General features: G+C 41.7%; 3 protein-coding genes across 3 annotated transcripts; 2 read left to right on the forward strand and 1 right to left on the reverse strand.

Moving 5' to 3' along the window:
* Nucleotides 1-1,016: 1,016 nt before the first annotated feature.
* LOC110061545 (E3 ubiquitin-protein ligase TRIM71-like) lies at nucleotides 1,017-5,073 on the forward strand. The gene has a single exon (XM_020768377.2). The coding sequence runs from the start codon at nucleotides 1,719-1,721 to the stop codon at nucleotides 4,125-4,127; it is 2,409 nt and encodes an 802-aa protein (XP_020624036.2). The 5' UTR covers nucleotides 1,017-1,718; the 3' UTR covers nucleotides 4,128-5,073.
* On the reverse strand, nucleotides 4,680-8,096 carry LOC110061548 (E3 ubiquitin-protein ligase TRIM71-like). Its single transcript, XM_020768378.2, has one exon. The coding sequence runs from the start codon at nucleotides 7,792-7,794 to the stop codon at nucleotides 6,001-6,003; it is 1,794 nt and encodes a 597-aa protein (XP_020624037.2). The 5' UTR covers nucleotides 7,795-8,096; the 3' UTR covers nucleotides 4,680-6,000.
* Nucleotides 8,097-9,998: 1,902 nt separating this feature from the next.
* On the forward strand, nucleotides 9,999-11,593 carry LOC110061429 (CBY1-interacting BAR domain-containing protein 1-like). The gene has a single exon (XM_020768268.2). The coding sequence runs from the start codon at nucleotides 10,324-10,326 to the stop codon at nucleotides 11,173-11,175; it is 852 nt and encodes a 283-aa protein (XP_020623927.1). The 5' UTR covers nucleotides 9,999-10,323; the 3' UTR covers nucleotides 11,176-11,593.
* Nucleotides 11,594-11,832: the final 239 nt, after the last annotated feature.

Consider the following 11,832-nt stretch of genomic DNA (forward strand, 5'->3'; position numbering starts at 1 on the left):
AATACATTTATACGCTAAGCTTGATGTTAACCTCAGTATTCTTTACGGCTGAAGAAGGTAGCCACGAAACTACCAGAAGGTAGGTTCAACTGAATCAATTTTGCTGTTTATCATGTACAGTCATAAAATTTATAAATCCTTCCAGAGCGGAACGCTTAGCTTAGATAGAGATGAACTATCGTAAAGCATCTTGCAATGGAAAGGAACCACGAAAAGCTACAATAAATCGAACTGGCAAAAGATCACAAACTCTGTTGACAAGCATTTACTGGATCATGTCTTAAAACTCCTCCTAATAAATAGCGCAGAAAAGGGAGGAAGACTGAAATCAATAAAAAAAGCAAATTTACAACTGTTACGAACCTTAGGAGACGTGTAGGTCATGTCTGTCACCCTGAAAACTACAGCCCCCCTTCCCCCCCCCCCCCCCCCAAAAAAAATTATATATATCGGACTAAACATGCTACAGGCCTTTCTCTCGCTTTGCCGAGCCGCGCTTCTCCCATATTTTTTCGCGCACTATTTTTCGCGCTGCGCCCCAACTAACTGGACAACTGGAAGAGTTCAAGATGCATACCTCCATAATTTGTCTAAAATTAAAACAAGCAAGTCAATTAAATCGACATTTTTACTTAATAGAAGACAGTTTTCTTGGTACAGTCTTTCAAAAAAAAAAAACGAATTAAAATCAGTGAACTTATTCCTGAGTGGTTCATCTTAGTAGTCACACAAATTCGGTTTACTCAGGTAACCAATCATAATGCTCCTTTTAATCCTGGGCTAATTTGACATTATTGTCACGCAGTATGTCACGCTGCTTAGCAGTATTACCGACATGCATTGTTAACTCAGTCGGGATGTCGCCATTACCTGACCTTGTTCCTCCGACGAAAACATTAACCAGCTTTTAATAAATCAACAGAAGATTTTCATTACACAAGCCGGCAGAATCGTGATTGGCTGATTGCTCTTGTGTTTGTAAAATGCCACCTGTTACCACAACCTGTATGTCTCGACATGTTTTTAAAACATACATTATTGAGAAAGAACTGTGCATATAATATATATATCATTTTACCAAAACTTTGAACATTGTTACTCGAAATTCCTAACTGAAGAAAATCGGATACATTTTGATTGCCAACACTAACACTCTTCGTTTAAAATCTTATTATGACAAATATTATTTCCGTCCATAGTTCAAAACTGGTTATTATTACTGCAGGGAAAACATACCACAAGGTTTTGTCATGTACCCAGAGGAAGTCTTAATTCTAAAGCAGCTACTGGCTTCCGTGCGTGAGAGTTAGATATGTAAAACGAGACAGTACCTACTTTCTTTGCTCCCCCGCAAAACAATGATGCAGAATTTAAGAATAGCACTTGCGACTTCACTGACTAATACATAAATTATTTACAGCACATACCCCCAACTGTTGCTAAAGGAGTTAACGTATTCCATATTAAATTAATCAGCAAGGTACGAACGCAACGAAATAATCGTCCATTTGATATATTTTTTTATATAGTTGGACAATTTTCATCGTATTTACTACTGCTACAGAAAGGAAGTCGATCGTTTCGAATTTCTCACCCACGGTCGAAGGCATATTTTATCTTAGCTTTTATTTCCGTGACTACAAAGCACAAGCTAATATTGTAAATTGCAGCGCAAAATTACAAGTGCTTCAGTTTGGGCAAAGCAAATCGCCACTGCTATGAGACGTTGGAAGACCTGGGAAAGTTTAGCAGTTGAAGATTATTTCGATGATGTTACGCAGCCAATTCGTTGGAATTCATTGGAGAAACTGGACAGAATGTCAAGCGATGGACTTGTCGCTGAAGGGTTCAAAGTTCCGCAAAAACCCAAGAGAAACGATGGTGTTTTAAACGACCCGTCTCTGTTGTGTGGTGTGTGCAAACAATTTTTCCACCGGCCTAAACTGCTGCGATGCCTCCATAGCTTCTGTAAAAGTTGTATCGAGAGTCTCGCAGGAAATGTGCCTGGTAGAGAAGGCACTGTTATTTGCCCCATATGCTCTTTACCTAGTGAACTTGGCAGCAAAGGAATTGACGAGTTGCCGGTGAATTTTCTTATCGCCGTGGAACTCAAAAATCGGAATTACGCGGTTGAAGAAAAGAAAGCCCCGATCAAATGCGGAAACTGTGAAGACAATGCGGAAGTTACAGGGCAATGCAACGAGTGCGCGGAATTTTTGTGCGACAAGTGCACCTCTGCGCATAGAAGGGTGCGTGTTACGAGAGAACATCAAATTATCTCCTTAAATGAGCTAACGACTAATGACGAAGAGAACAATAATTTGTGCAGCCGGGACCATTGCTCGGATCACAGCGGCGAAGAACTGACGTACTTTTGCCAAACGTGCAACAAGCTAATCTGCCGTGAGTGCACGGTGGTGAGTCACCCAAAAACAACGCACGCGTTCGAGCCGCTAAAAGACGCGTCCGGTAAACACAGGCAAGAGATAACCGCACTGCTAGACGCGATTAAAATGAAGAGTCCGTTCGTCAAAAGAGCTCTGTTGGAGATAGAAGAGGCATGTGGGGACATCCCACAACATGCTCTAGCGATTGAGGAGCAAATTAAGGGCTCGACGACACGCTACATCAGAGCACTGAAAGAGCGCGAGGAACAGCTATTGGACGATTTGGGGGCCATGAGAGAATATAAAGCAACATTGCTAGAACAACAAAAGGAACGCCTGTACAAAGGAATCAGAGATATCGAGAGCAATTGCGAACTAATTGAAAAGATGCTTCAGGAAGGAAATGCTGCCGAAATCGCCAGAGTAAAAGATTTCATGGCCGGGCGATTGCGCAACTTAACAGACATGATGCAAGACATGTCGCCAACGGAAGGACCAGATTTTGATTACGTCACTGAAGAGGAGCTGCTGTTTGGCATCATTAAAAGTGGCGGCAAGATTGAGAGTAGCACCAGGCCCCCCGCCGTGCGTCTTATCGGGGAGGGCCTGTACAACGCCGCGGTTGGTAAGACCTCAAGCTTCACTTTGGCTGTGCGGGAGGACGCAGAGATCAACAAACATGACCTGGATGTTCGAATCGAAACACCTGATCTAGTCATTCTCACTTGTAACGTGACAAAGCACAGTTCACACCTTTACACGCTCAGTTACACGCCGAGAATTCACGGAGAGCACGTGATCACGGTTCTTGCAAAAGGAGAGGAAGTGGAAGAAAGCCCTTACTCCGTGAACGTCAAAAAGGGGCACATGTGCTTTGCTACGAAATCTCTTCCTGTTTGCTTACGGTTTGGTTACAAAGGCAAAGGAAGAGGCGAACTTAACAGTCCTTCTGATGTTGCTGCAGCGTGCAACGGCGTTATTGCTGTTGCAGACACACTGAACGATAGAATTCAACTGTTCACCAGCAAGGGAGGTTTTCTGCGGCAGTTTGGAAGTCCTGGTGAAGATGTTGGAAAGTTAAACTCGCCGACCGGTCTTTGCTTCTCTCAAAGCGGACAGATAGTCGTTGCAGATCAACAGAATAACCGAATTCAGGTCTTCAGTATGGAGGGAGTATTGTCTAAAGTGATTGTATGCAAAGGTCGTAACGCTGGAGATTTTAAGAATCCCACGGGTGTAGCTGTCGACGAGGAAGGCCAGCTACTAGTTACAGATCAGCAGAACCACAGAGTTATGGTATTCAACAGTCATGGAGTCTACAGCAACCAGTTTGGATCACTAGGAACGAAAGATGGAGATTTCAACAACCCTTCCTACATCGCTGTCTGCCAAGATGGCGAGATTTATGTTACAGACACTTCAAATCATCGGGTGCAAATTTTCGACCCCACGGGGAAATTTCAGCGAAAATTCGGCAGGCCCGGCACGGGGGATGGCGACTTTCATTATCCCTCGGGAATAACAGTTGATTCATCCGGGTACATTTTCGTTTCTGACCGCACCAATCGCGTGCAGGTGTTTAACTCACACTTGCGCTTTGTGACCAAGTTTGGCGGGAAACTGAGTGGAGACGGTCAGTTGAGCGGGCCGCTTGGAATTGATTACACTCCGGAAGGCCGGGTTGCTGTGGCTGACGCCGGAAATAATTCTGTTAAGATTTTCTATTTTCCCAACGAGTAGAGAACGAAAAGGATACCACGCGAGAAAAACTTACCGACGGATATTGGCATGAGTACTTAGTCCAACCTACACGTATTGGTCCGTATTCTGTTGGGGCTTTTTCTGACACTGTACAAAGCAATTCAAGAATTATAATTACAGGAAACCGAGATTTTTTGAAGACAATTATCTTTCTTTTGGATTTTTATAGGTTGAGCTACGTAATTTGTGCAAATTCGTCCACAAACCTCAAGTAACCACTTCATGTAATCTGCTGCTTTGGTCAATCAGAGGAAACATTGATTCTTTTTCAGCCAATTAGGAACTCGTGTTTTCGTTTTCCCGCCCTCAGCACGGGTTGCACGGTGTTGTTGTTGGTTTTGTGCCTTTGCTTTGGTTGGCCAAAATGATTACTTTACAGTCAGTTTTGCTTTTACTGAAGACAGTGGTTAGAAACTGCTTTGATAGTTTTGCAGCCGACAATTACTATGCCCCTGGGGGAAGATATGTTGTTTATACGGATACAGGGAAACCTAAATTTATACTTACAGAGATCAAATTGAGGCATCAAACTGATGCTCTAGGAGCAGTAGAATTTAAGCTTTTTAATTCGCTTGGAAGTAAAACTTAATCACTTGCTTTTTCCATTCGCATTTTGAAATTTACTGACATATCTATGTGATGACTACGTCATCTATAAACTTTATATCAAATTAACGTTAGTTCCATTCTAAGCCTCAAGGTTATGTAATCACAAATCCTTCACAGGAAGTTTATAAAATGTAACGTGTTTTGACACTTAAACTTGTAGTTTCTCCTCGATGAGAAGTTGACAGGTCTTGATTGATCAAATTCAGAGACCTTTGTAGCTCATGATAATACTGAAACAACGTGTAGCAGTAGAAAAGATTAGCTGTTAACATCTTAGCAAAGAATAAAGAAATCTGAAATACTTTTGCTTGTAAAACTTGTGTTTGTAATTATAATTTCTGGTTAAAAATCTGCGCTACCTGGTTTTAACACAAGAAGTCATTAAAGCTGTCAATTTTATTATCTAGAATGGACTTTTGTATTATTTTATTACTTGTTTAAGGCATGTTTCGAACAACGGTTAGCAAAGAGACGTCTGATAACATGCGCATGTGCGTTCTTGGGCCCCCACTGTGCACAATCCAACGTGGATTCGGCAAAACGAATAATCAAAATTACATAATTCTAGAGGAAAAGGCATGCATGCACAAAAGACTTTTTCGCTGTTTATAAGTATTGAAAAAACTGCAAAATTAACTAAAAGGGAAATTGAGCAAGCTGAAGCGAAAGTTATTTTATTTTTTGCAAAGTTTAGCGCGAAATGCTTGCAAAACTGGCCAATTAAAAACTCGCTCAGAAATTTTTTTTCCAGTACATTTAAGTCGCGTCAAGCAGACAATATTAAGGTTTACTTTGGAAAGGTAAATCTTGAAAGCGTGAAATCAAGATGGCTGAATACTGGCCAAGTTCTGTGTCTTTATGGACCTCAACTGCGTCTCGGTCCATTAAAAAAATAATGGCCAATATTCAGCTACCTCAGTCAAACAAGTTTGGTCAGACCATTTTCTCGCAGAAGACAGCGGGTAATCTCAAGCGGACAAGATAACCTCACCTTGTCCGCTTGGGTTGCCACTGATGGCGTTGGCGGCCACTCGCGGAGCAAGCCATGTAATAGGGAGCTTCAACACTCGTCCTTTCACATGCGTCCTTTACAGAATGAAATTCGTAAAGTTGGGAGATAAGATTGTGATTTTCTGTTACTAAGATCCTGTAACAAAGCACGTCACTGGAAGGGGGAAGGGGGGGGGGAGGGGCATGTGACCTTACGGTGTCACATCATTGACAGGCGTGGCATTTGACCATATTATGCCTCTGACTGGCCGACTTCATGAAAATTCATTTCAGTGTTAGGCACTTTTTTGCCGTCCTTTACTTGCACTAAGCCAGGGGTCACGTGCCACTTTATCAAGCACAACGTTTTACACACCAGCGTCAGTTCTTCCCCTTTCAAACCAGAAAAAGATCCGTAGAAATTCAAAACGCGTCTGCCGTGCTTTATATGCTTGCCGGATAAGCTCACGAACAAATTATGCTCCCCTGGGGACCTCGGACAGTAGAAAATTGAATACGTTCCGTTTTTGTTATCAAGGACTTTAGCCGAAATGACACTACCGTCGGGTGACTCGAGCTGGATTCCGACTTCTCTCGGACGTCCTCGGCTATCGGTCGTGGGAATGACGAATTCCGTCGGCGTTAGCTTTCCCACGGGCTCACTAGTTTTCTTACCAACAGTCAAAGCTGGAAAGCTAAACCGACCGCCTTTTGCCTTTTTGGAGGACTTTGGATCTTGATTTATCGCACGCTCACTAACGGACAAACTCATGTCAGCACCAGGCTTTTGCGAATCTGAAGAAAGAGAACTGGCACTAGTTTCGTCGTCATCGGCTGAAGCAAACGAAACAGAACTACCTCCATTCGGCAACGAGCTTGATAACGTTGATTTATCTGTAGGTTCTTTGGCTCCATCGTTGCTAGCTTGTTCGGCCGGTTCATGTCCAACACTAATCGAACCAAACGTGTCCTTTATAGCTTCTAAAATTGGCCTCTCATCTGGATCAAATCCTACTTGAACATTACTTAAACCTGCGTCGATTTTACTTTCCTGCAGCTCACATAACCTCTGACAAATCAAACTGTTCACCGCTAATATGTCGGCTTCTTTTCCTTGTTTGAGAATCTCGTCAGAGAAATCACATCCATCGATTGTGCAAACCAACTTCCTTTCAATCTCTTCCTTTTGGTTCACCAGTACCGAAGAACGGTTATCTCTAATGGTGTTGAGTTCTTTTAGCAATTGATGTTCCTTCTCCTTGACAGCTTGAATGAGGCGACGCGAAGTTCTCCGAATTTGCCACGAGACGTCATCGATTTTATTTTGCCACCGACCGTACACCTTGATAATCTCGTAAACCGACTTCTGCAAGGTGGGAATATTCTTCTGCGTCGCGTCCAGCAATGACAGAAGCGTTGGTTTAATCGAGTCGACTGCATTTTGCAACGAAATAAGTTCGTGTCCGTCTCCATGATCAGTGGTTCTTCTACATTCCTTGCATGTTAATAAATCACAAGTTTTGCAGTACATGTCTATATTTTCAGTGTTGTGTTTAGCGCAAGTCACGAACACAGAATCTTCCTTTGGATTTGTTTTATCGACAAATTCCTCAAGAGACAAGATCTCATGTTCTCTTGTAAACTTTACCCTTTGATGAGCTAGTGTGCAATCATCACAGAGAAATTCTTGGCACTCCATGCACCTGTGTGAAGCCACGTTGTGGCCATTTTCGCAACCACTACAATCTTCCTCGCGCTGTCGTAATTTTTGCCTTTCAAACTCCTCAAGTTTCCTGAGAATAATTATGTTTGGCTGCAAATCGTCGAGATTTTTCGACGGCAAGGCAACCTCGGAGCGGCACACAGGACAGAACAGTGAAGTTTCGTTTTCTCCCATAATTAAACCTACACACCGCTTGCAAAACGTGTGTAAACACGGCAGCACTTTTGGCTCATCGTACAGTTTGCTGCAATATTTACACCAGATATCTTCCGGGCTTTCTTCTCTGAATGCCACAGATTTCCGCGGACCCCGTTTGGAAGCCATTTCTATGTAGTAAAAGTTCCAAAAAGGTGGTTATTGACAACACATTAGAGGTTTCCTTGGTCGCATCTCTCGTATGACAACGAAATTATGCAGCTCATTCCGCCGGTCCCAGCGCACCCCAGTTGATTTTCAAAACTGCGGTCGCCAAATATTTACAATTGGAACTCTTCCCAAATGCTCCGCTCCAAGTTTTTCTAAACTCGTATGATGTCTCACGCAAATAACTTGAAAGCCTACATTGGAAAAATACCAAATTTGTGAGATGTAAAGAACTTCAGGTGTGGCTGCATATCTTTCTTCACGGGCAATTGAATTCCGATTTCAGTTTAGCATTTAATAATTCAGAAGGCGTTATACATCCGTAGCAGGTACTACAAGCCAAAACTACAACCAGTCAAACAATAGTCTATTGTTAAAATAATCTCTGACACAATCACTATCCCCTGAATCACCCATACCTCCCTGTCGGTGCGATTAATTCAAGTGTCGCCTTTTTTTGTTGTTGTTCCTACAATTCAAAACTGCTTTGTACCTTGCGTATGTGACTTTACGGGACAAACCCCATTTCACGTAAAGATCTTTAAAGCCAATTTGCATTACATGTAATACAAACTGGTTCATCTTTTAATTTCCCTCAATTAGTCCCAGAGGCCGCGACTCTTTTGTTCAGCCACGCGGAATACGGGACGAGAATGATAATCTCTATTTCATGCCATGCGCACATTAAGCCCCGTTCAGACAGTCTTGATAGTCAATGACAGTGAATGATAGTTGGAACTATCGTCAACTATATTTCTTCGGTCCCGCTGGAAACTGTAAGTTGTAGATATCAGCTTGGTAACGAAAACGGGACTGTAAGCAAAAAAACCCGAAAAACAGAACAAAACGAAAGCGCCAAGGTCATACGTTTTGCACGAAAAACAAAAACATCGTGTTCCAAGATTTGCCCTGAACATGAAGTTCCAAGTTGTAACCGTTTGCATCAGAAACAAAGTATAATGCTACTTGAGCTTGCACGAAAGCAAAAAATATCAAGTTACAAAAACGAAGTGAAGGTTAAACATTTGTCAAAAAATTGTATCATGTTACAAACATTTGCACGAAAACGAAAGCCAGGCATGAAATATGAAATGTCTAGACTTTTAGATTTAAAATTATCAGAAAGTCTTTAATGAAAATTTGTAAAAAAACACTGAGTCATGAATATGTAGCAACGTTTACTGCTGACACAAGCAAGAACTTAATCATCTACCGAACCACCTTGCCATAAACTGGCACAAGTACATTTCGTGTTACATACACACAGATATACCTCGCTCAACTTGACATACACACTGATATTCATCGTTCAACTTGACATACACACAGATATACATCGTTCAACTTGACAGCTAACAAGCTTCAGCAAATTTTGCTCATGAAAAACGTAGTCTGAATAACACTAGTGAAAATTAAGGCTTTGTATGCAATGGCCACCAGTGGAGGATGATCTGAAGTTATATACCGTCGCTTCCATCAACGTTTTCGGGTGTTTTAGTGTGGACGGTAAGCGAAAACATATCAAAAAGTATGCGTTTTCGAATGAAAACTGAACGAATTAGTGTGAACTGGTGAGAACAAAACGAAAACGCTAGTGTGATCGAAAATATTTTGCTCTGTTTTTAGTCGAGACGAAAACTGATACTTTTAAATACATATTAGTGTGGTCGGAGCCTGAACCCCCCGAGGGATACTTCCAGAAAAATTGGGTGGGGGTGTGCGGCCCACTTCCCAAAACCCTTACCCTATTTATGACCAAAATCTACGTTTTTTTCTACCCTATTTATGACCTGTTCAAAAATTCGATAGCCTACTTATGACCGTTGCGGCTGACACATTTGCCCCAAACATAAGTTATGAAGGGCTTTTGTTGACGGTTTTATCATAGTTAGTAACTATGGTTTTATCGATAGAGGTGAAAAGGTAGCTTCTTCTAAGAAACATACCCAATTCAAGACTAGAGTGCTAAAACCATACCCTATTTATAACCAAAATGGCCAAATTCGATACCCTGTTTATGACTAAAACGGCTGAAAAACCCTACCCTTTGAGGCCGCACATACCTTTATAGCTCATAAAAGGGAGTACCACCCTCCCCGGGCCTGAGCCCAAGGATTGGGGACTGAGTACGAAGATGAAGTCTGGCATCGAAAGCCAACTGACTGGATTTAAAATACATAACGGCATCTTATTCATCACACGTTCATCTTCGACTTCGTAGTTGGTCGCGCCTCAACAGATTTCAACATTTCTAGATCTTTTCCTCAACTAAACAATGTGGCGCTGACAACGAGACCGATACATGTCACAGTTTGTCTTCCGTAACGCAACAGAGATTCATTGACATGCAAATTTGAGGCAAAGTTGTCGCTGTGGCTTTGTTCGACTTTGCATTGTCCTAATTTGAATATGACAAGACGCACGCGACTTTGAAACGACATTTTCGAACGACAAACACCTTACGACTGCCTCTATGGTCTGTCCATATCGATGGCCCGCCTGAACAGAGAAGATCGAAATTTAACGGGTTCACTACCTGATTTAAAAGCTTCAGTAAAGGCCACAGAGCACCAAACCAAAGTTGTCGACAGAAAGATATTCGTTGTTGAAACCCATTTCCCGAAACTCGCAGCTATGCTTCAACGATACGCAGTGGGAACAGCGAAATTACGCGACAAAGGAGACGAGCTTTCAAAAACAATAACGGCTTATGCTGAAGAAGAATCGCCGTCAATGAAACAAGGGTTAATGACTTTGTCCGAATGTCTATCGGCCATTCAAGATCAACGAGACGCTGAAGTCAGTCGACTAGAAGGGAAACTAGTTCAAGGTTTCAGCGTGTACGACACAAAATGCAAGCAAGCGAGGAATGACGTCAGGGTCAGTTCTTCGCTCTGCACGAGAGAGGTGAAATCATTTGAGAGCCTCGAAAAAGCCCAGATGAAATCCACAGACCGAACAAGAATTGCGAGAGCACAGGCAGAATTTCAGAAGGCGTCTGGCGAAGCGAATCGTTCCCTGCGGGTTCTACGCGAACAAATGAACGAGTTCGAAAGCCAAAAAATGCGAGATGTTAAACAGATTTTATCGGAGTTCGTGGTTGGTGAAATGGAGCTCTTAGCCCGGTCTATGGAGTTGTATACCCGCGCTTATCAAGGCTTGATGAATATAAGTGAAGATGATGATTTAGGAGAGTTTAACAAATCCATGACTTTCAAACCACCCCAATGGGGGTCGGCTCCAACTTTGTCCAACGTTGGACGATACAATAATGCAAATGCTATGGATAACATGCTGGAAGAGGTCGAAGATGAAAGCGACGACTTAAATCGTACAATGTAAATACAAGTTATTAACAGAAAAAGCATTAGGAAACATTATTTATCTTAAAATTAATGCATGTATAAATGCGCATAAATTAAAGTTAAGGTATAAAGTTAGCTAAAGTTATTCAAGATTGGCGTCTCTATATTAATTAATTCATAACATAGGTTTTTAGTTAGCTAAATAGAAGACATGAGCCAAGTTCATGAACAATACTCTCTATTTATCTTACAAAAACTGTAAATGGTATATTATTATTAGCCTTATAAGAAAAGCAAATAAAGATCGCGTTATATTTACATAAGGTATAACTATATGATAAAGTTGTAATTTTTAAGAATGATTAGCTGTGCTAAGATTAAGGGCATATTTGCTGTATAATATAATAAAAGAGCTATACAATGAAAATGGAAATATAATGAATATATGAACTAGATTTGTTTCTACATGTCTCGCGCGAGTGTGTGACGTGTGTCACGTGTCACTCACGTTAATATTGGATGGCGCTTGCACCTAAATTCCGTGTTCTGTGGGAGAGGAGAGAGGGGACGAAACCGGATTACAACGGTAGTACGTGACAATGTGTCAGTGATTGTATCAAGGTAGCTTTTAAAACGTTATGTTTGTTTGACGCTGGATTCCATTTGAGTTGTGGAAATGCGCGAAATATTTTAG

This window comes from Orbicella faveolata, unplaced genomic scaffold (genome assembly GCF_042242905.1).
Source record: "Orbicella faveolata isolate gen_17 unplaced genomic scaffold, um_ofav_v1 contig_3, whole genome shotgun sequence".
In the NCBI taxonomy this organism is placed as follows: Eukaryota; Metazoa; Cnidaria; class Anthozoa; order Scleractinia; family Merulinidae; genus Orbicella; species Orbicella faveolata.

Excerpts from the sequence above, each read along its gene's own strand:
- LOC110061545 (XM_020768377.2), top strand. The coding sequence starts at position 1,719 with ATGAGACGTTGGAAGACCTGGGAAAGTTTAGCAGTTGAAGATTATTTC.
- LOC110061548 (XM_020768378.2), bottom strand. The coding sequence starts at position 7,794 with ATGGCTTCCAAACGGGGTCCGCGGAAATCTGTGGCATTCAGAGAAGAA.
- LOC110061429 (XM_020768268.2), top strand. The coding sequence starts at position 10,324 with ATGGCCCGCCTGAACAGAGAAGATCGAAATTTAACGGGTTCACTACCT.